Source organism: Myotis daubentonii, chromosome 9 (genome assembly GCF_963259705.1).
Source record: "Myotis daubentonii chromosome 9, mMyoDau2.1, whole genome shotgun sequence".
NCBI classification, from domain to species: domain Eukaryota; kingdom Metazoa; phylum Chordata; class Mammalia; order Chiroptera; family Vespertilionidae; genus Myotis; species Myotis daubentonii.
The window spans coordinates 59359987-59384526 of record NC_081848.1 but is presented as its reverse complement, the minus strand read 5'-3'; the positions used below and the strand labels follow the sequence as shown (position 1 = coordinate 59384526).

The window sequence follows — 24540 nt, the reverse complement described above, 5'->3', positions numbered from 1 at the left end:
TGAATGGGCCCTTAATACATCAGATATCCTCAATCTTAATATATGTAAGAATCTAAATTGTGTTTTTCCACTTTCCTTTGAGAAATGTGTACTTGCAGTCTGGGAAGGTACCTTAAAGCTCCTCTAATGAAATTCTCATCTATTATTGAAATCTCCTTTGTAATCATCCCTGGAGGTGCTGTGGTTTAATGAAGAGTGTGATCTTTGAAACCATGTTCTGGATTCCATTTTTTGCTTTGCCATATACTATCTGACAAAATTATTCACTTAAGTATTTTGGATTATATTAATTGGAAAATAAATGACAAAATCTTCTGCCAGATGGTTATTCAGACTAGGCCTGAACACATCAGAAAACTCTACACCAAACAGAGCGTAAGTCTACTAAAAGAAAATCCCCATGTTTAACATTTCTGTTACACCCATTATGTTTAGAAATGACTTTGAGCCAAAGTGTTATCCTCATCTCCCACGAATTCTTTCTGTTCCTAGTATTTGTTGCCTGACTCACAGAAAAAAAAAATGTTTCTATCAATTTTCCCCCAGATATTAGTGATATTGGATATTAGTGATTTTCATATCTGGATTGTATCTGAACGCGGCTTAAATTGGGAATAGCATTTCTAGTTCTTACATAATTCTCTTAGCAGAAGAAAGGCTTCTCCCTTTGATACCTTTTGCAGATGATTTATAGCTGCATAAATATTTCTTCATGTAAACAAACTGAATTTCTTTTTCTTGTGTATTTTGATCTCTTAGTGGCCATAAAGCTGGAGCCTGTATGGAAGAAATCTGTGGATTTCTGACACCAAGTGGCATTTCCAGGTTTTACTCCATTTGAAAAATAAAGGCAATACTCTGCACTTTCTGCAAAATAAACAGAATGCAACCATTTCACATCCAAGCCACAGGCTCTAGAATGTCAATAAACAGCATATCTCCCTACCACTTTTTGGAAATTTGAAATTTTGGAAATTTGAAATTTGTTTAGTTAGATTTATGATTTATGTAAAGATTTAAAATTATGTTTTAATAATAAGGAAAAGCAGTTTTCCTCTGCTGTATATTTATAATGACCTGTGTTTAAACAAAATGTTTAACTGAAACCCGTATTAAGGGTTGATATTGCAAGTAAGCTATAGTGCAATTATAATTTTCATCCAAGGTAAAATTTGAATATTGAATTAAATATTAATTTTGTGTTTGATATGGATGATAATCATATGCCTCTGTAAAATGCTTGCTTAATTACATAATTATTAACAAAATATAAAATTATCACAATTGTTTTAAAACTAAAGAACTGCCAACTATTAGATTGACAGGGCCATTACATTCAGTGATCATTTGCAGCCTCCAAAATAATATAACTTGAAATACAGGGTATTCTGCTTCTGGGCATGATGGAAGTACCAGAATTATGTTTCCACACTAAGCAACTAGAAAACAGGAAACAATATGTAAAACAATGGTTTTCAGATATAAGACAAAAGTCAAAAAAGGGCTGTGATCCCTAACAGAGGAGAAATAGGTGAACCCAATGACTACCCATTTACTGGGTGGGGGAGCAATCCAGATATTGATGCAGAAAAAAGAGTTATAAGCAGAGCACGGCAATTTTCTTGGGTTGAGGATGAGTTGAGCAACAGAGATAACAATTCAGGAAGTCTGGGGCAGCTGGAAGTTGTAGGCAGAATTTCCAGAGCATAAGGAACTATATACAGATAGCACTTTGTAGCTCTTACATGGCTTGCACTGAGTCTTTGCTGAATGCTAAACTGCATGTTCACAGTGTGAAACTCAACAAAGTCAGATCTGTGTAATCTTAGTCCACTATCAATGTCCAATGTCTAGTATCCAATCAAAATTGCTAGGCATGTTAAGAAGCAGAAAAAATGTAACACATAATCAGGAAAATCAAGTCAATAGAAAGAAACACAGAAATGAAAAGAAGTTACATAATTAGAAGAATTAATTTAAATAAAATATATGTTGACTATGTTCAGTAATTTAAAGAAAAACATGAACAAAGAGGAATAAAAAATATTTAAAAGAACTAAATAGAACTTGTATAACTGAAAAAATCTGAACTTTAAAAAGTCATGAGATTAACAGTATATTAGATGTAAAAAAAAAAAAAAGTCATGAAATTGAGGATATAGCAGATATAGCAAGAGAATTAATCCAAACTGAGACAAAAAAAAATAGACTGGAAAATTTATTAGTGCCTCACTGACATGTCACACCATATCATGTGGTCTAACATATGAATAATTGAGAATGTCTAAATAGGGGAGGATGGGAGTAAAAACGAATTCCCACAACTTTTCCAAATTTAATTAAAATTAATCCCATGGATCCAAAAAGCTTAATAAACAAGCAATATAAAGACCAAAATGTATCAAATTACCTCATAACTGAATTGCTGAATAATTGAAAAGAGAAAGGAAAACAGCAGGGGAAAATGGTCATTAAATATTGAGAAACAAGCATAAACATCCACAAACCTCATTAAAAACTATGTAAGCCAGAATGACATCTTTAAAGAATTGATTAAAGAAAAACCTGTGAAACTAAAGTTTTATATGGAACAAAACTGTCCTTCAAAACTGAAGGCAAAAATGCAGACTTTTTTTCAGAAGTGGCAAAAAAAAAAATATCAAACGTAGGAGAAAGCTCTTTAGGTGGAAGAAAAATAGTATCAGATAGATTCTTAGATTTACACAGAACAATAAAAAGCTCTGGAAATAATGTACATACAAGTAAATATAAAATCACTTTATTCTAATTTGATTTTAAAATGAACTGACTCTTTTAAGCAAAATTAATTGTTATGGCTGTAATAACACATAGAGGTAAATGTATGACAACAATAACAAAGGGTGGGAGAGTACAATCATCAAACATTTCTTATATTTTAGGAGAAAAAGTATACTATTTAAAGGTAGACTTGGATATGTTAAAGACATGTTGTAGGTACTAGAGAAACCATACACACAGAGAAATATAACTAAGTAGTGATAAAAATGGAATACTTAAAATCCATCCAAATGAAGATAGAAAAAGAAAAGAATGGATTTAATAATAAAGAAAACAAATGGCAAAATAATAGATTAAATCCCAAATAATCACTAGCTACATTAAACCTAGATGGTCTAAACACTCCAATTAAAAGGCAGGATCAAGACCTGTGAAGAATTCAAAATGTTCTTCTACTTAGAAGAAACAAGTTAGACTGTCACAGTTTCATAGACGCTGGCAGAAAACAGACTTACTGGGTGGAGAACAATAACTGTATTATGTCTGGCACAGCGGGCAGTATCAAACCCATGCTTACGCTGGTTCCCTTGACTCGCCAAGCCCCATGAGGAGAGGCAGAGCTGTGCCAGGTGGATACTGTACACCGTGGGTTCATGGTACAACTAAGAAAGCCCCAATCTTACATACAGGGCTGCTAAGGAACTTGCCCAACTTTGCTCCAGAGAAAGATATTATCTCCACTATACTGGACAGTAAACAAATCTGCTGTAAACTATCATCCAAGTTTACTTACTATATAACATCCTTAAAAAAACAGTCTAGGGCAGTGGTTGGCAGACTCATTAGTCAACAGAGCCAAATATCAACAGTACAACGACTGAAATTTCTTTTGAGAACCAAATTTCTTTAACTTAAACTATATAGGTAGATGCATTGTTGTTAACTTAATTAGGGTACTCCTAAGGCTTAGGGAGAGCCACACTCAAGGGGCCAAAGAGCCACATGTGGCTCTCGAGCCGCAGTTTGTCGACCACGGGTCTAGGGGAAAAAATGTTAAAACCTTTGCTCAGAGAACATACAGAAACATGCAAGACCAATGCAGAAATTTCTCCCAACAGGCAGAGATTGTCAAGCTGGATTTTAAAAAAGGCAAAAAGAACTACAATATATCTACCGCATACATGCTTTGCATATGAACGTTGATAGGTATAAAAATAAGAAGAAGCAACACTATGTCCCATGAAAACACAAATCCTAAAAGTAGAATGGCTGTTACTAACACGAATACGTCTTCAGAATAAATCATATTACCGGGTGTATAGATGAACACTTTATGATAATGAAAGCTTCAATTAATCACAAAGACATAATCATAAATAGATACACCCAATAATAAAGCATCAAAAGACATTAAGCAAAAACTAGAACTCAAAAATAGGTAAATCCACAATTATAACTGAAACATAGTTTCCTCTCTTGAAAATTGATGCAACAAATAGAAAATTATTAAAGATGTAGAAGATAGCACTACCATTCAAGATTTTACTGCTATTTATAAGACATTCCACCCAACATCAACAGAACACCTATCCTTTCAAGTGTACACTGGAAGACGAAAATAGACCATCTGCTGCTGGGCCTCCAGATAAATCTCAGTGAATGTCATAGAGGCCTGAAGTGATACCGAATGTGTCTTTTGACCACAAAATATATTTTAAAAATTTGAACTCCAACTATCCAATAAAATGTACAAAATATATGAACTGACATTTCTAAACAAACATGCAAGTAAACAAGTACAGTACATGAAAACATGGGAAATGCGAAATAATACTATTATATGTCCATTTGAATTCATAAAATGAAAAAGACTGATTATACCAACTGTTGGCTAGGATGAAAACTAAATAGTACTTTCTTACAGCGCTGATATAAATGAAAATGGTTTAAGTACTTTGCCTTAAAAAAATTCCTAAAAGCCTTAGCTAATTTGGCTCAGTGGCTGCACTGTTGGCCCGAGGCCTGAAGGATCCCAGGTTCAATTCCATCCAGGGTATGTATCTCAGTTGCAGGCTCGATCCCAGACACCAGTCCCCATTTGGGCACTTGTAGAAGTCAACCAATCTATGTGTCTCTCCCACATTGATGTTTCTCTCTCTGTCTCTCCCCTTCCCTTCCACTCTGTCTAAAAATCAATGGGAAAAATATCCTCAATGAGGATTAACAACAACAAAAAATCCTAACAGTTTTTTCCATACTGTGAAATATAACCCACTTATTTCAATCTTAGGTGTCTCTAAAGAGAAAAATACATGTTCACACAAAGAACTGTACACCAATATTTACAGAGTTTTGTTCTTAATAGCCTCAAAATGCAAACAGCCCATATGTCAATGGATATGTAAATTCATTTTTAAATGTGATTCATCTATATAAATGGAATGTTATTGAAGACACACGCACAATAACATTAATGAATTTTAACACTTAGTGTTGAAGAAGTACACATGATCCAAATTATCTGAAACTATAAAATATAGTCACTCTAGAGCAGGGGTGGGCAAACTTTTTAACTCGAGGGCCACAATGGGTTCTTAAACTGGACCAGAGGGCCGGAACAAAAGCATGGATGGAGTGTTTATGTGAACTAATATAAATTCAAAGTAAACATCATTACATAAAAGGGTATGGTCTTTTTTTTTTAGTTTTATTCATTTCAAACGGGCAGATCCGGCCCACAGGCCGTAGTTTGCCCAAGGCTGCTCTAGAGCCACAAAAAGCAAATCTGTGTTTCCTTAGGGCATAAATAAATGCATATGCCGTGTTTAAGGATCAGAAGAGTTAATATTGTTAAAGTGTCCATTGTGTTCAAAACAATCTGCAGATTCAATGCAATTCCTATGAAAATTCCAATGGCATTGTTCACAGAAATACAACTCACAATCCTAAAATTTGTATGGAACCAAAAAAATCCCAAATTGCCAAAGCAATGCTGAGAAAGAAGAACAAAACTGGAGGCATCACACTTCCTGATTTCAAACGATACTACAAAGTTATAGCAATCAAACGGTAGAGAACTGGCATAAAAATAGACTTACAGACCAATAGAACAGAATCAAGATCCCAGAAATAAGCCACTACTATGTGATAAGGGAGCTAAGAATATGCAACGGGGAAAGGATAGTCTCTTCAAAAAATGGTGTTGGAAAAACTGGATAATGACATGCCCCAGAATGAAATTAGCCCCCAATCTTACACACCTCACAAAAAATACTTAAATGGGTTAAAGACTTAAACATTAGACCTGAAACCACATAACGGTTCTTTCTGAGGAGCTAACTGTCACTTCACATCCTACCTTTTTAAGATTTTAAGATATTCCAACAAGCAAGAAAAACTAGTACAATGCAAGGAAAAATATCAAAAGCAATTGTGTGAAGATATCAGCAACTTCAGCCTTACCCAGGAGCTTCCCAGAAATGAATCTCAAGTTTTACCCTAAACTTACTAAATTATAAACCACATGTTAACCAGATGCCCAGATGACTTTTATGCTTATTAAAATCTGAGCACCCAAATATTTCTGAATAAATCAACCTCCATCATTTCCCAAAACACCAGAAACCAATGGGCACCTCAACTCATGCCACATTCACGAGGCTGGCTTCCAAAGCACAGCCAAGAACTGCACACTCTGCTCTCTCTCAATGGGAATAATACTGAGCCACTTAGAAGGCAGGAAATGGCACTGCAGTCCATTTGCAATTTCAGCCAGCTTAGTTCCATTAAACTTTGATTTCTAGGAGGCCAGGGTCCCGTTTCACAGAAGAAGTCGCATAAACTATCCGTGTCGGGGCACTGATTCATAAATGGACAGGCAAAGGGAGCCGCGAATCCCATTTCTCCATCCGGAGCCAGCTCGCTGCGGGCGGGCGCAGGCGTTTCCAGGCACCCAGGCCCGGTCCGCCCGCGGGCACTGGCCGGGCGGGGCCCCGGAGGTGGGGTGGCGAGTCGCCTCTGGGGGGCGGAAGCGAGCCGCGGGGCCGGGGCGGAGTCGCGAGCGGCAGGATTGTTGCAACAAGGGGCGGAGCCGAGCTGCGAAGACACCGGCGGCGCGGCGGGGGCCCGGGAGCGCGGCCCTTCTGGGTGGGACGCGCGTGTCCCCGCGCCGTGCCGTGCGCACTTACCGGGCCAGGCGGGGGGACCTGCAGCCGCCGTCCCCATGGGGCTGTGTCTGCCCTGTCTCGGGGAGCCCGAGCCTCCCTCGCCGGACCCTGTGAGTAAGGCCGCGTCTGCGCGTCGCCGCCCGCGCCGCGCGCACCTGTTCGCGGGACGGGCGCTGCGGGAGGGGGAGGGGGAGGGGGAGCGGGAGGGGGAGGGGGCGGGGGCGGGGGGAGCCGGTGCCGCGAGCACTCGGCCGGGCGGTTGGGGGCGCGAGCCGCAGAGCCCGCGGGTGGGCACCCCGGTGGCGGAGACGTGCGGCCGCGCCCCGAGGGACCTTGGGGTCCTGCCCGCGGCACCTGGGCCGCCGCCTCCGTGTTCTCCCCACTTCGGTTACATAAAAATTGCCCGAAGGCAACTCCTGGGTCTTTTTCGCCGACTTGGGCCAAATTAGAAGTTGGTGCGACCCGACGCGGGCGGTGTGGGGGGCGGGGGTGCAAATGAAATGCCTCTTTTTTTCCTGAACTGGAGTGTTGCGTCTTCTAGTGGAAGATGTGCATTTTCCTGTGTCTGTATCAACTGTTTAAAGAAGGTGCTTAATAAAGTCCCTTACCCCGAGCTTTCTTGGATATTGTATTAGTAATCTCTTTACGTCCTTCCTTTTTTTTAAAAAAAAGATTATTTTATGTGGTACAGAGTTTATAATTTGTGAAGTTGCCATATTTAGCAATTAAACACAGGACGCCCATTTAAATTGTCAGATAAACAAGGAATGCACTTTAAAAGTAGATTTCTCACACACAGTAATGGGAGTTACTTATTCTAGGAATTATTCGTTGTTTATTAGAAATCCAAATGTAACAGCGATTTGTGGTTTGTGGTACACTGCATTTATACTTTTCGTAGCTTTCAGTTTTTAACGGTATCTTTACATGAGTACTCCTTACTGGGAATTGATAACAGAAAACTTACATTCCTGTCTAGCTAAAAATTCGTTGAAAGATATTAGTTATTTAAGAAAGAGCATTAACTCTTCAGCCATTTGATTATAGGTACTAAAAATGACCTGGAAGTTGGAACCAGAAAGTTCCCCTTGTCTTTCTTGCTACAGTTGCTTTTAAATGTTGTTAATTTTGTTTATCTGGCTGTTGATAAAATCCTAATCTGTCAGTATTTGTTAAACCCCACCCATCCCCATAGATAACCATCTGGTTCACTAGTGAGTGCTACTTTATTGTTGAGGTTTTTCTTGATCATACTAAATAAAATAGATCCCCTACCATACCACCCATCCTTCTCTTTCTTATCTTTCCTATATCCCAAGTACTTACTACCATATTTACTTGACTATATTTGACTGTGTGCCCTCGTTGTAATTTTAAGTTTCATTTGGGTGGAAACATTTATCTGAGTTTTTTCATTGCTATATCCTCAGCACCGAGGCAGGTTCTGTAGACATGACAGGTACTCAGTAAATACTGTATTTGTACAATGAATGAATGAATTGGTATGGGGAAAAAAAGGGGAATTACTAGCATAGCTCCCAAGAGAATGCTACTTACTGTCTTATCATTTAAAGATTTTATAATTAATACATGATATAGAAAATTATTGTTTCCCAACCTAGAACAGTACCTTTCATCATTTCCTACAGTTCTTCCTATCATACAAAGTGAGATTCTCCCACTTCATCCATGAACCTCTTAAAAACACCAACCTACTTCAAACTCCCTTATAATTGGCAGTATTAAACCTTGTATTATTAAAGGTTATTGTTTTATTGTCCTGACTTGTTTGCTTGTTTGTAAGCCTTTTATTTTTTTTGAGCCCAAGGAAATGGATTATTTTATAGACCAACCTGTGTTATGTTGTGTGTGTGTGTGTGTGTGTGTGTGTTTGTACATATAATATATGGCATACAGTATGTATCATACATGTTTTAGCATGCTCCTATTTGAAGGTGTGTTCATTAATTGTGAGAATGAGATTCAGAAAGTCGATTATTTTATAAAAGTATAGTACTGGCACTCTTAGAACATTTTGGGGCAGTACTAAATATTTTTCTATGAACTGTTTCTATAAACGTAATACGTTTAAGATATAGATAGGTATGTAAATTCCATGCTAATGTTTGGTTTTATTTTAAAACATATTTGTTACATATTTTCCTTAGGAAGAGAAAAGAGCAAAGCTTGCAGAGGCTGCAGAAAGAAGACAGAAGGAGGTGAGACTAAAAATGAAATTTTACCTATTTAGAGAATTTAGTACTTTATTCTTGATAGATGTCTATGACTAGTAGTATTTATCCATTATCCATATCTATTAAATTTATATTTAAAGGTAATTATTTTTCAAAACGATCTCTGCGTTTCTATAGGCTACATCAATGCACTTGTATTATCTAATATATGAAAATTATTATACATATGTATTCTATGTGAGATGTCCCTTTAATGGCAGTATTCCCTGGGATAAAATGACCATGCCAAATAAAAACACTGACAGATATGAAATAAGTTTAGGAGAAAAATTTGTACAGTTTCAAAATACCAAATGAAAAAATGATAATTTTTTTACATAAAGCTGTTGTAGAAATAGTCTAATTCTTTGTTACCAAAATAGACCAATACCCCGCTTCCAAAGCAAAAAAACAAACAAACAGACAAAAAAATCCTTCGATACTAATTTTGATTGTTGTTTTGTACCCCTTAAATTTCTTAAAGGCTGCATCTCGGGGCATTTTGGATGCTCAGTCTGTGGAACAAAAGAGAAAGCGGAAGGAAAAAATAGAAAAACAAATCGCTACATCTGGGGGAGCACCTGAAGGTGGACTTAGAGTAAGTATTAAAATTTAGTTAAAATTTAAATTCACCTGGAATTTTAAAAAACCTAAGTAGCAATCCATTCAATAATGTTCTGTTGATATGGGTTGCCAGAACATTATGAATTAATTTAAAAGCGTGAATAATACATTTATTTGGAATAGGTTTACGTCCTTTTCCCAAAATTCAAATGGAGTTTTCCTGATTATCTTAATACTTTATATAATTAATACTAATCTTAAATGTGTAGAAAACTCAAATATTATGGAAAAGTATAAAGGAGTCAAAATCACCCAAATTCAGTGTCATTTTGAAACATCATTTCTCGTTTCCATTTATACATCAATCCTACTAAATTCTGATACACTATAAATTTGTTTTTGTAACCTACAATGTGTTTACTCAGTGATTTGATATTTTTGCTCTTCTCATTGTCACTCATACCATAGTTATGGAAATGTTAATTTGGGCAGTAGGGTGTACCAGAGTGAGTGTGACACATGCACCTCCCCGTGTAACAATTGCAGCTCTTGTCACTGGAAATATAATGGTGGACAAATTAAACAAGGCCCTTGAACTTGGGGATCTTTGCAACCTATTAGGAGCATCTGGGTTTTATTTTACATGTTAAGACTTAGAAAAATAGGGTTCACATACCACTTATTTAGCCAATTCACTCAATTCAGTTTACTCTCAAAACTATATATAAATACATACATGTTTGTGGGGCAGGCAGTTTAGGAGCATTCTAAGTGCAGATGCGATTCTGGCTCAGGAATGTCACATAGAGAAGATTTACCTGTGTTTTATAATTGTATGAGACTTTATGTAATTTCACTTAAATGAAATTAAAACACTTCGTTAACTTTATAAATGTATAAAGTAATTGGTTTCAGTATTAAAGTAAGTAGCCATGACCATTTTGCTTAGTTTTTTAATATACTCCTGACAATAGAATAGAATAAATTTAATATAAGGTAAAACAGTTGGGAGATAGAAGGTAAAATACTTTATGAAAAGTATAGATGCTTACTTTCAGTATTCTGTTGCGATAAAGATTTGTGTCATCAGGTTTACTTCATAGAGGTTTCTCAAAAACAATTCGTGAAAATTAAATTACAGGACTGATAATGATGCTGAGATTGATTTCGTAGTAGGAAAAAAAATGAATTACTAAGTGACTTAAAGCCACATACAATGTTTTAAGAAAATGATACTTTATATTTCATCAGAATTAAGAAGGTACTTATTTTACAACTCCTCAGCTAACAAATTTAACATCAACTCTTAAATTCTACGAAAGAAAGGGCTGTCTTAATTAGCCCTATAGCTTCCATGCCCTGAAGCCTATAAATTAAACATAAATTAGGCTTTATACCGCTTCTGGTCCCCTCAGAAGAGCTCACAATGAAAAACATCCCAATGTAAATTTACTACCTTTATCTCTTTGAATGTTGTTCTTACAGGAAATCTCTCTGGCTCCCCTAATAAAAATGGCCCTCAAGGCCATCAGAGTGGGCAGTGGTGAGAAGATTTTCCCAGTAAGAGTGGCTCATTCTCATGAACCAACTACCGTTGCCACTGTCATTTTTCCATGGAATATTCCTAACCACTTCTACCATCAACACACTGGCTTTAAGGGACATTCTGCTTTCCCCTTGACCACATGCACGGCTCATCCAGAGTTCATAATAAAATGTAGGGGGCTCAAGGATAACAGAAGGGAAAATGCAAGGCAGAGAATAACTTTAATTCTCAATCCCTTTGGCCTAGAGTTCTTTAAGGGCTGCTGTCAGGCCTGCTGTTCAGGCTGGCCTGGAATGTCCTGTAATGTAGACAGAGTCCTCCTGATCTGACCCGACTCCATGGTATGAGGAAAATGTCCTTTTCCCATCTGCCTGCCCTCCACACAGTCATCTCCTGTCTAGCTCTGCCTCTTCCCAGGATAATATTCAGCACTGTCCTTTGGAAAGGCAGCCTGATCTTAAGAAGTCAAGGTGATGATGGCACCAGGATGCAGACTAGCATGAGTACAGGCTACACCGCTACAGGAGTAATGGCAGACCTCGAGTACAGTGGCTCTCAGCCCCGGCTGCACATTAGAGTCTTAGGAGGAGCTTGCAAACAAGGCTGACAGAATCTCTGAGAGTGGGGTGTAGCCATCAGTACTGGTTTAAGCTCCCCAAGGCCATCTAATGTCAAGCCAGATTGAGAATCGCTGCTCTAGTGTTTTTAACTCTAGTCCTAAGAGATAGATACATTGTGAAAAAGAGAGTCCCGTGCTAAAAAATTGTTTAAAATTCTGAATACTATATTGTATACAGTATCCCTTTCTTGAAGTTTAAAAAGGGTACAGTAATCAAGTCTCTAAGACGTTCTGTAATAAAGGAAAGCAAGTTTATTTGGAATAAACCTTATTTTTTTAAATGTATCTATAGCCACAATAATAGATCTTCAATATACTTGGAAAATACTACCCAACAGACTTAAAATATCTCTGGCCCTATCCCAGTGGCTGTTTTAGAACTTATCATTGCGGATTTAATCAGAACAACAAGTGGAATAATTTCTCAACTCAAGCAAGGCAAAGACTGCCAACCATTATTTAATAGTTTCTACCATTTCTTGGTTCTGTGCCTCAAACAAGAATTCCTTTATTTTCATTTTGTAACTTCATTGTTGTTTTTGATTGGTGGTGTTTTTGTGGGGGTTTTTCCTTCACTGATGATTGGATATTTCGAATTTAGCTACCCATTAATTTGACCAGATATTTTTATATTTTTAAATGATCATATATCTTCTTTCAGACACTGACTGCAAAGTGAAATTTTACTAAGCACTGCTATTAGTTTGCATTTGCATATCCCAGCAACTTTCAGCCTTTTTCGCCTCATGGGACACAAACAAATTACTAAAATTCTGTGGCACATCAAAAAATACATTATATTTTTTGCCAATAAGACAAAAAAAAAAAGTATAATTTTGACTCATTCACACCGGATGGCTATTGTGTTGGCCGTTGTCATTTTTCTATTTGACAGTCTATGGGAAAAGAGGTCAGTGCCCCTGACTAAATAGTCAGGTATCATGTGTTTTAAAAATTCTCGTGGCACGCCTGTGTGCCGCAACACACTGGTTGAAAATCGCTGGCATATCCCATCGTCTTCTCTTTGCCTGTTTCTTCACATATTACATATTATTATATAACCCTAAATAAAATTACTTTTCTCTGTATGTTTTTATTTTCTAGTGGACCGTTTCATAAAGGATAATCTGAGTGAGAGTCTCCTGCCAATGACTAGTATCTGCAATCAAGTGGACATCCTCCATTTAGCTTACTCTCTTTGAATAAATGGAGATTTAGACTTTGTAATTTTAGTGCCATTAAACGCAGTGCTCTTTCAGTATGGAAATATTAAACATGCTTTTGATTTCCAGACTTAGAAAATGGCCAGAACTTTCATTGAATACTTATTTTCCTGCATTTGCTTCTTTTGCAAGAGGTGGATAATAGTTAAATTTAAATCGTGAATATATCTGCATTGCATGTGAAGATTTTGCATACATCTCAAATATTAAAATTTACAATTTTATTTTTCCTCCTAGCTATTTATAGTTGCTTAGCCTGATATTTCCTTTTGTTTCATTACATAATGAAGACTTTTGCTTAAACTGTATGGATTTAGTGCCTTTAAACTGATCATCAGGGAAAATCTTGAAAAATCATTTGAAGGGATTATGTGAAGGAACACTGTAAATTTTTATAGCTTACTATAATGAATATTTGTAGAAAATATTTAATTTTTCCTAATTTAGTTTTTACTTGTGTAGCTTTATAAACTTTAACAGATATTTCACATTATAATAATTATTTTGCTTGAGTTTAAAATTATATATTAGTGTGGTACCATCAGAGGGCAGTGATGTGCTGTTGTACAATATTAAATTCAGCTCCATGGAGATCTTTATAGTAACTGAATGAGTTAAACTAAGAATCTAGATGATCATACTGACTGGCAATGTATTTGTCCAGATTTCATAGATGTTTGTATTCTTTTGTATTTGTTAAAAAGTCGTCATAAGATTTATACAGATAAGCATTTGCCAAGACAAATATAAATGTATGAAATATAAACGTGTAAGTACTGTATTTTAAAAGGACTACTTTAAACATAAAAATATTATGAGGTAATTCTGTATGATGCATAGTTATAAACTTTGTAGGTTTCTATTACTAACATGAGTTTTATAGCATTTTTTAAAAAATATTTGATTGACTTCAGAGAAGAAGGGAGAGAGACACATCAATGATGAGAGAGAATCCTTATTGGCTGCCTCCTGTATGCCCCCTACTGGGGATGGAGCCCGAAACCCGGGCATGTGCCCTGACAGGGAATCAAACTGATCTGGTTCATAGGTTGATGCCCAATCACTGAGTCACACCAGCTAGGCGCATTTTTGTTTTTTGAATATTTCTGTTTAATATATAAAGAGCTAAAATAGAAGAATCACTGTATATTTTAATGAGCTATTGTGGTCGCTAACTCTTTTGGATGGCAAGACTGTAACCTGATCCCTATAGTAGAATCTGTGGCTACTGTCAATAGGGACAAAATACACTGAGTGGCCAGATTATTATGACCACCCCGTCTGTACAATGAAGTGAATTAGTTATGCAAATAATAATAATAATAATAATAAAACCTTGAGAGTATTTGCTTAGGAAGTTTTCAATATTCAGTATTTTTGGAAGTGTCAATGAAGTACTGATGGGGTGGTCATAATAATCTGGCCACTCAGTGTAGACCAGCTCATTTGATTTACAGGAAGAAAACAGCCCCTGTCTCGCTCATCCCTACCATAAGACTTGTGTTATATTGCAATATATTGTGTATGTTAATTTTAATGAGTTTGAACTATAATATAAGTCTCTTGACTACTCATTGGAAAAACTACCTTTTCTATTATGGCATGATGTATTTCATGATATCCATGCAAACATATAGTTAGGCTCAATTTTCTTCATCTCTTGGAAGATCAGTGGTGTTTTTGTTCATAAAGGATAGTGAAATCATTGAGTTGCGTTTTAGATATAAAATTTTGGCTTTATGAACATGATTAACTTTTCCAAGGCCGAAAGGAAAAGGGATCATTGACAGCTGAATGGATGTAGAACTAGACGTATCATCCTTGGACTGTGCAAATCCTTCCATCTGTTTTAATACAGAAAGAACAATTTTATCTTGCACTGCATCCTAAAGAATTACCACTTGGGTTAGTGTAAACAGAAGGTCTACATCTAGGGGATACTGCCCTATTTCCAAATACCACGCTTACTTAACTGTTAGGCTGGTGTATTGCTTTATGGAACAGTGGGATGTCCTGCTCCAGCCAACCATGACCTGCCTCCATGGCTTCCCCAAAACCACCTAAGTTACATGGGCTAAGGGGTGATACTCGAATGTTAGGGATAGTGTCACGAAGGGGATGGGAAAGGGGGAGACTAAATGCCTATTGGGAAACCTGACTAAATTACTAAAGAAAATGTGTACACACACGTACAGGTGCAGCCACGTACAGGGCATCCCCCTCATAAAGTTATGCATCACTTCTAATGAAAACCGTATTTTAGAGCCAATTTACCATAATTCATAGTTTAAATAGGGAAACATAATGCTTAATATGGCACCCAAACACCCCAACCAAATTCGTAAGTAAAATGTAAATGTAACAGTGAAATGCACATATGTAACTATTGTGTTAAAATGTAAAATGCCTGAATCACTGCTTTCTTATTCTAGTCACCGAACTATTTATATTAGTATGGCTGGTAACATAAAGTTGTGTATCACATGGCCTCTTTGTTGACACAGTGCATGATTTTTAAAGCATCTATATGTGAGGGACACTTGTTTTGCCAATTGCGTTTTCCCACACAATTTTTTGTTATAAATTCTGTATTGCCATATAGAATTATAAATATGCATTTTTTCCCCATATAAAAATTGGCCTTGGCTCTCTCTGTTTAACAAAATTTTATCTCACTACATCTTAAATAATTAGAACTTGGGTTAGTGGTTAGGTTAACTTCAGCGATGCTTTCATCTCTTTGGGATTAATGAGAACAGAGCTAAGAGCCGTTCGGTGTGTTCATACAATCCCTGAATTATAAGTAGGCATGTTTCTTCTCCAATACTAAAAAAAGGAAATATTTTTAGTCTCCTCTTTCCTTAGAGAAATAATACTGTAAGAGGGTCCAGCTATCATCCTTGGTGTACCCCGGGAGCATTTGGCATAAAACTTGAATTTTCTTTTTCTCATCCAATAGTTCAACTTGTTTATTTGCTGAAGAATCATGCTATGCCCTTAGAACAGTGGTTCTCAACCTTGGCTGCACATTAGAATCACCTGGGAATCTTTTTAAAATCCTGGAGGATGAGGCCCAGAAATCAGGATTTTAAAAAGATTCCCAGGTGATTCTAATGTGCAGCCAAGGTTGAGAACCACTGCCTTAGAAGAAAGAGTAACTTGTCAATTTTAATTTGAATAATAACTTCTGCATAACTAAATCAGTAAGAGGTCAGTAGATATGCATGCCTATCTGTGTTGAGGTTTGAAGTGTATTCCCTTCAACATCTCCAAGCAAGCATCTCAGATTCCCATGACTACTGTATGTGCTTTAAGTTGGCTCAAATGTGGTACTGTGGCCATTTTCCTTAATTTTCTCAAAAGCCACTGACAGGCATTTGTAGATATAGCAGACTGAAAAAATTCTGATTTCACAGAGATGTTTTTGTCCCAACAACTCAAACCCTTTAAATTTCCCATATGACATGGCTTTTTATTGTCTTGTTCTTCCTCTTCTAGATATGCATCATCTTGCAAATCTTGCCTCCAAATATGATCATTGTGGTTTAAGAACTGAATGTTCATCAAGTACTTGACCTGGATATGATATTTTTATTATATCCTGAATTGCATTGTCTATTCTTGTAGCACCATACTTGAGTTGTGTAGTTTTGAGTTAATATCTTCCAGCCATAAAAACAGGTTTGAGCAATCTGTTGTAAGTACTTCAAACTTATCTCAAATGGAACTAATTAGCTCTACACAGAAACTGGCTCTCTGTAGGCTATTGCTTGGAATCTATTTCATCCCATAAGTCAGAAGTCAAGGAGTTATCCTAAACTCCTCAATCTACCTAATAACTCCTAAGGTACCATTTTCTCATTCTAAATTTTTTAGTTGGAGATTAGAACTATTTAGCATAGGTTTTAAAAAGAATATAAAGTGTCTCATGTAGAAAATTCCTACACAAGATAAAATTCCTACGCAAGATAAAATGAATTAAGCAAGTTTGCAGAATACTAAATATATGAAGGTCAATTCTATTTCTATTTGAAAGATAAAATAATCTGAAAATTAATATTACTCCAATCATAATATCTAATAGGATAAAATATTTAGGAAAAACAAAGATCTGAACTAAAAACTACAAAATGTTGCTGAAATAATTTTTTACGACAAACGGTGAGACATTGCATGTTCACAGACTGGGAGAATCAATATTGTCAAGAGAGCAATTCTCAAGTTGCTCAATAAATTCAATGCAAAATATCAGCAAGGTTTTTCAGGGAAAATGACAAGATGATCCTAAGATTTATATGGAGATTGAGCATGTATAATAGCCAAAACAAATTTGAAAAAAAAGAACAGTAATTTTCAGTAGGGAGTTAGTAAGAGCCATCTGCATTTGGCCATTTCCTTCTGAATGTGGTCTCACTGTCCATATTCCTGGTGTCAAGTGCCATCCAGCTAGCAGCAGCTAGACCCCAATGTCATTTGCCACCCTGTTCTTGGTGACACTTAAATGATGTGATACAGGCAGGAAGAATAATGCCACTCTCCCCCAAACATGTTCACATCCTAATCCCTGGAATCTGGGGAGCATGTTACATTACATGGCGAAAGGTATTTTGCAGATGTGATTCAGTTCATGATCATAACATGGGGAAATGATATCGGATTATCTAGGTGATCACATCGATCCTTAAAAGCAGAGAACCTTTCCAACCTGTGGTCAAAGAGATGCAAACGAAGAAGCATCATTGTGGGATTCTATTGTTTGCTCTGAAGACAGGAAGGGGGACATGAGCCCAGGAAATCAGGCAGCCTCTGGAAGGTAAAAAGGGCAAAGAAATGGAGTCTCTTCAGAAAGGAACACAGTCCTCTGACCCGTGGTAGCCCCAGGAGACCCTCTCATACTCTGCAGTACTGTAACAATACATCTGTGGTGTTAACATCAGAAAACAAAATTCATGAAGAGATTAATAGTTTAGTTAACCTAGATATTTTTAACTAAACAATTATGTTTAATTATTGAAAATATATTTACAGGAAAAATTTAAGCACAGGAGAAAGTTTTGATGGAAATACTGTTGCCAGTTACTATACAGGGAAATTCAGTGTTCGTTTAGTAACATAAAAATCCTATCACTCAATATCTGTTTTTTGAGAGAGTACAATTGTTCACTGTTCCCAGGTGATTTCATTTCCTACAAAACTTTAATTTTTTTCCCCCAGAAGGATTACTCCCACTTCCAGCAGCACCACATTACACTATGCCTGTTAAACAACGTCCATATTGTGTCCTAATACAAGGTGACACGAAAATTTGCCTTTGGGTGGTGGACACACAGTGCAATATGCAGATCTTGTAACAAAGAAACCACACCTGAAACCTACATGTTCATGTTGACCAATGTCACCCCAATTTAATATATTTTTAAAAAACACACAAAACAACTTCCCTACTAACAGGTGGTGTCTGCTTTGATTAAATCAGTCATGTGGCAGACGGATACTTCCTCCCTGACTTTCTGGAGAAAAAAAATTAAAAAGTGGGCGTTTGTTGTTGAAAAATGAGGAAATGACATTAACTCCGACTATATATACTCAAGGTAGCAGCACGTGAGGGGCCACCTATGGGAAAAACTAGACTCTGCTCCAGCGGTTCTCAACCTGTGGGTCGCGGCGCCTTTGGGGGTCAAACAACCCTTTCACAGGGGTCGCCTAAGACCATCCAACATATCAGATATTTACATTACGATTCATAACAGTAGCAACATTACAGTTATGAAGTAGCAACGAAAATAATTTTATGGTTGGGGCTCACCACAACATGAGGAACTGCATGTATTAAAGGGTCGCGGCATTAGGAAGGTTGAGAACCGCTGGCTTAGACGAACACACACCATCATTCAGTGGCCCACAGTACAGGAGGTACCAACTAACTAAAATTTGACTTTTCCTTTAACTCTCAGGGAAAGATGCCATTTGAAGATTATCTTCATTTTCGAATGAAGCATTGATATCGAGACACGTTTTTTTTTTTTTTTTCAATTTATCTCTTTAATTCTTGAATCAGCAAGGACAATATTTTGCTGTTTATGGGTACAAAACAGCTCTGTCCTGGGTGTACAAGGGTATACATACGTCTGTAACATTATTAGCTACAGTGAATAGACTTTACTAGACAGCATAGCAAAGTAGGATTAACTAAAGATATGTTTTAATAAGAACGCTTTCAAATAACATGAAGTCAATGAACATTGGACTGTACAATTTACTCTGTCAAAATATAAATGTATGTCAGCTTATGTGTGTGAATGACACTGTCAGCCTCAACACAGCCATGTTTTTTAGGAATGTGTGGGGCAATTCATAAGCGGTTCTCTAGGGGGTGTACTGAAAACTTCCAAAAGTACCCCAGATACTTGGTCATAGGTAAGGGATAAACTTTAAGGCAATCTTCCAAGTGAATGTAAACTTTTCTAAAGTGGCCTTTCCAGTAAAGTTTTACTGTTGTGAATACTCTGTACTTACTGATAGTGCTGTTGGATGTTTTTAGTAGCACATTATCACACTAATTGTCACTTTTTAAAAATCTGGCAGTTAAAAAAAATGTCTGGGGTGCTTTTACTCTGTAGACATAAAGCAGGCACTTTCTGTTTTATCTAGAAATCCTAAAAAAAAAAATTTTTTTTTTCTTCTAATAACAGGTTGTGTGTTTTTTTAACCTCTAGCTAGATTTGTATTTCTAAATACTGTATTCGCCTGTTGAGAAGTAATAATTTGCCTCCAGTTTGTCTAATCTAAATCTGAGTTTAGAATGCCTTTTCATAGGTCATTTTCTACAGAAGCATTAAAATAAATAGTGCTACTCTGTGAACCTTTTCCAATATGATGACACTTCCCTGTCGGTGACACCTTTTTCCAAAGTAATTTTCAGAGCTTGTGAACTAAACTGACTACCCTGGAGAGTGGATACAGGCCATTCTGAGAGTCCCCTTGTCCTGACCAACTGGTTTCACTTAATCTCCTTCTTAGCCTTATAGTTGGCAGAGACCACCAGGTAGTTATCTGGATTCATGTCCTTAAGGGTTGGAGACTTGCTCTGGATGGGGGACGTTTTGCCATCCACACGGGAGATCTGCAGCATCCGGCAGGGGTCGTGTTTCAACAAATACCCCGCGAACGTTTCCCATCCTCCTCCCACGCGGACCATGACGTGTTTGTTGTGCAGCATCTGCAATGAAAGGAGAGCAAGCGTGTTAAATTCCGAGCGTTCTTACAGTATCTCGAGTCAACTTTTGGCTCTAAGTGTTGTTACTGCGTTCGGTCTGTCTTGTTTTTCACGCCCGGTTGTCTATCTGCTCGGGGCGTCCTAGCGACTGACTTAGCGAACCGTTTATGAAAGAGGCTTCGTTTATGCCACGCGAGTGGGTCCGGGTCCACATCCCAGAAGCCAGGCTCACCCGGCTTTGTGAATGGGTCTGTGTCCAAACCCTGGATTGGTTTAATGTGTCAGGAGGCGTTTCTCTGACACCTGCCATTCCATTACAGGCCGATCTCTGCCCCCCTTTCCTGCTGCTGCCTCAGATCAGTGCTTCTAGTCTCCCCACCAGGGTATCCGCCTTGGAACCGGGACTTAGAAGATGACGGAAATGTCTGCTATTGAATATAACACTAATAACCACACAAATATTTGATGCCAAATAGAACTGCAAATGCACTCAGGAAAACAGAGGTCTTCCAAGGCAAGATGTTATTGAATTGGCCAAACATGTTTGTTTTCCTCTACTCTTATGCTTCCTTATTACTTTAGAATACATCTTTTTAAGAAGACTTACCTTCAGGCCCGTGAGCCGTTCAGAACTCCAGGTTAACAAGGCTACAGGTTGAAAAGGTGAAGAATGTGTGGTTCTTTCTCTCCAGCAAAAACATGTCAGTTGAGGTTTGGCATGGAGAGCCACAGAATTTGAACTTGGCATCTATCGGAAAATGTAAGCTCACGGGATAGGCGGCACCATCACCAGACCTGCTGACCCTGTCCCCGGCCCACAATGTTGTGAAGACATACTGGCCATGTAATCTTGGGGATCAGGGAAGTTGTTCTCATTGCAGGAACTATCTATTCTATTCAAATCTGTGTGTCAACTTGCGATCCGGACAGCTTTTCTCAGAGTATGTCTTGGTCTTTTCTCCTCCCTTTATTGGAAAGACCTGTGCAATTTTCTTGTGAAAGTTACCGACGGTGTAACATGAAAGTGAAATGTGTAGCTGACTTTTTAAAGTAGAAAATGCCCGTTCAGCACCCACTATCCCTAAAATTGATGCTCTATGTCTTTGACTCCCATCCAGCCGGGGATAGCTTGTGTTCATTTACTGCTTCCATCCACTTGTTGAGGATGTGGTGAAAGTTTTGAAATCTTTCTGTGTGCCCATACCCACCAAGTCCTGCATGTGTGCTTAGGGGTTTCACAGAGCCCAGAAATCCACCCACGGACTCAAGCTAAGAAATCCCAAGTCGTGGTTGGCACGAAGCTGTTTTCAAAATCAAATAACAAACGTGCTGAGTGTCAAAAATTAAAGCTGTTAGACTCATGAGAGTTACATCAAGTAGGACCACAGGTCATTCCCATTTAGAATACTGGAATTTTAGAATAGACAAGTCTTAGGGAACACATTCTAGCTAAGAGTTTTTAAACTTATTTTAGCAGCAGATTCTACATGTTAAACAAAATCGCATGGGAGTCCCTGAAATAGAAAGCAGGTACAAGGAGTCAAGATTTGGCTTTTAACTATTTTGCCTCCCCTGGTGCAGTCCACAGCAGTCCATGTTTTTATTTTGTTTTGTTTTGTTTCAGATGAAGACACTGAAGCTAAGATCTTTTATGTGATTTTCTTAGAATAAGACCCAGGTTTCCTGACTTCCAATCTAGTGTTCTTGCCACAACAGATCCTCCATATATATAAAGTTCCTCAGAACTTAACTAGGCTGTCCTATTCCCGGTCCCACAAGTTCCTGTGTGTGCCTGTACTGCCTGCTTCCAAAACTTGGGAGTTGCTGGAACAAAGGCTAGTGTCAAAATCCTACTTTGACCCTTCCTCCCACTGTTCTCAGAGAGTGACTTTGCCTATTGCTGAATTGCTGGCATCTCTTAGCCCTGAAAATTACAGTTAGAATTGCCTCTAAACATCTTTGGCAGAATGGCCAAGTTCATTTCAGTGTGAGGCTATTTCAACCAGAAGAATCATTTTTAAACAATTAGTTAACAACTTTGAAAAACAGTAAATGTTTAAGTGCAAACTCTCTTTGCAGAATCTAGTGAATCCATAGGCCCAAGCAAAGTGGATCCAACATGAAACAGTCATACTGAATGTGCATAGTATAGGAATTAAATGTCTGACCACCTCCTCTTCCATATCCTTCCTGTAGATAATCAGCAACCTATCATTTGCTAAGAAAGTCAGTGGACCAGTGGGCAACAGTTTCAAGCCTGGGAATAAGGACCATTGGGGTTCATAGCCCTGTAGAAGTCCCCTGCCTTTTTTTGGTATGTGGTCAGTCTCAAGAAAAAAATGTAACACCCACTTTCATCTCCCTAAACAAAACCGCTCTTGTTTAACCTAAAAGCAAATCAACATGCTATAAACCAGATCTCTGTCACTCTTCTCCCTCCCCACCAGTGCTTGCCTACAAAACCCCAATCTTGGAGCAAGTGTAGAAATTGTCCTTCTAAACCAGGGGCCAGCTGCTGAGCTCTGCCGAAGAACTCTTTCCAACTCCAGGGCCAATTGCAATTAATTCTTTTCCTTTCTGTTTTACTTGGCTCCATGTCCGATTCCTCTCTTCTTATTCTCACCCTCCCTCTCTCCATTGTCATCCATCTTCGGATGGCTTCACCTTTATTAGGCCCGGCTTCTCTCTCTTGGCATCTTCACTGGCTATTTTACTTCATCCTACATTTATCCTTTCCTCCACCTTTCTAATTACAGGAAAAAAAAATGTCTTTCTGCCCAAGGTCAATTCCTCCCCCTACATCACCGTTCCCATTGCCACTCATGCAGAACCTTGCTGCACGGAACATCCCCTCTCTCTTCTCGCTGTCCAATTTATCATATAATGGTCCATAACCTTCAGGAAGTAAACATATTCAAGCCTCTCCCACTCGTGTCCAAAGCAAAACTCTTCTCCTTCCACCCCATCTACTCTGTTCTCATGCTTTCTCCTTACATCTGATATTCCTGATAGCTCCGTTTTCACTCAGTGTCACCACTTCTAACTTGCTATTCACTGTCCAACCCACAGTAGGCTTTGCTTCTGCCCCTAACCTCACCTGACTGCACTGGGAAAAGGAACCAGGTGGCTTCTAGAGTTATCAACTCCAGTAGATGGTCCTCAATCCTTACAATTTTTGATCACTCAAGTAAGCTCTCTGATAGTATCCACCATTCCTTCCTTGAATCTCCCTACTCCTTTACTCTCTCTGACAGGACTCTCTGCCCTGGATCTCCTGTTACCTAGCTATCTGATTGTTCTCCCTCTGCCTCTTTCATAGGTGCGATTTCTGCTATTTTTAAGTTCTGCTGTTCTAAAGGAACCTGAAGGATTTACCCATTCTCCACGGCTTTTCTCATTCTATTTGCAACCTTATGGTTTTCACTACCCAACCTACTCTTGTTTCCAAAGTGTAACTCTAGCCCCTGCCTCTTCCCTGAGAATCAAAATGCAAAGACATCCCTGTCCATCACCTCACACTGGAAGGTCCCTCAAGCCTTTGCTAATAAGGTTGATGGCATGGGCATCTCTGTAATGAGTCAGAAACCAAACACATTCATTTCCTTCCTAAACATTTCTCAGGGTATTTGCTACCATTGCTACTGTTTCACTCAGTGCCTCGCCTTTTCCCTGGGCTATGTAAATGCCCGACTGCCTCGAGCCTTCCCCTCTCTTGATCCACTTATTAATTTACTACCAAAAAGAATTCCTTAACATGCAAAACTGATGTCTCCTGCCTAAATACCTTCACTGGCTCCCTCTCTCCAGTAGGCTGAGGTTTAGTTCCCTTTATTTGCATACATTATTCTCCATGACCAGCCCTGAAACCTCAAATGCCCTGCCCTGAGCTCTGGGACCCATGAATTCTTTCAGATTTCTGTGCTTTGGGACCCATGAATTCTTTCAGTTTTCTGTGCCCGGAAAACATACTCTTTCTTTTGGCACATTTTTCACATCTGCCCTAACTGTGGACTTTCTGCTTTGTTCTCCCTATTTACCATGACCACAAACCTCCCCAATTCAAACATCACCTCCACCTGAAAAATCTATGATCACACCTCTCACCAGGGAAGTATTCATGACTGTATTCTGTTTAGTTTACACCTGATTTTATTGTTTCACTCCTTCTACCATATTGCAATTGCTACTTTACCTGTATGCCCCCTTTAATAA

At 38.1% G+C, this 24540-nt stretch overlaps 2 protein-coding genes across 6 annotated transcripts in view; one reads left to right on the top strand and one right to left on the bottom strand.

Annotated features, from left to right (window-relative positions):
* The first annotated feature begins 6817 nt into the window (after positions 1-6817).
* Positions 6818-15738, top strand: SVIP (small VCP interacting protein). Its single transcript, XM_059709155.1, has 4 exons — positions 6818-7036; positions 9095-9145; positions 9645-9758; positions 12994-15738. Exons 1-4 carry the CDS (start codon positions 6983-6985, stop codon positions 13006-13008), a joined length of 234 nt encoding a protein of 77 aa, XP_059565138.1. The 5' UTR covers positions 6818-6982; the 3' UTR covers positions 13009-15738.
* Positions 15739-19148: 3410 nt separating this feature from the next.
* GAS2 (growth arrest specific 2) overlaps positions 19149-24540 on the bottom strand; it is a 121967-nt gene continuing 116575 nt past the window's right edge. For 4 of the 5 annotated variants that reach the window (XM_059709149.1, XM_059709152.1, XM_059709150.1 and 1 more), the window contains one exon: positions 19149-20331. In XM_059709149.1, the coding sequence (XP_059565132.1) occupies positions 20113-20331 (219 nt within the window). In that variant the 3' untranslated portion in view covers positions 19149-20112. The remainder of the gene's footprint in view (positions 20332-24540) is intronic. The other variant, XR_009454452.1, reaches the window with a different exon arrangement.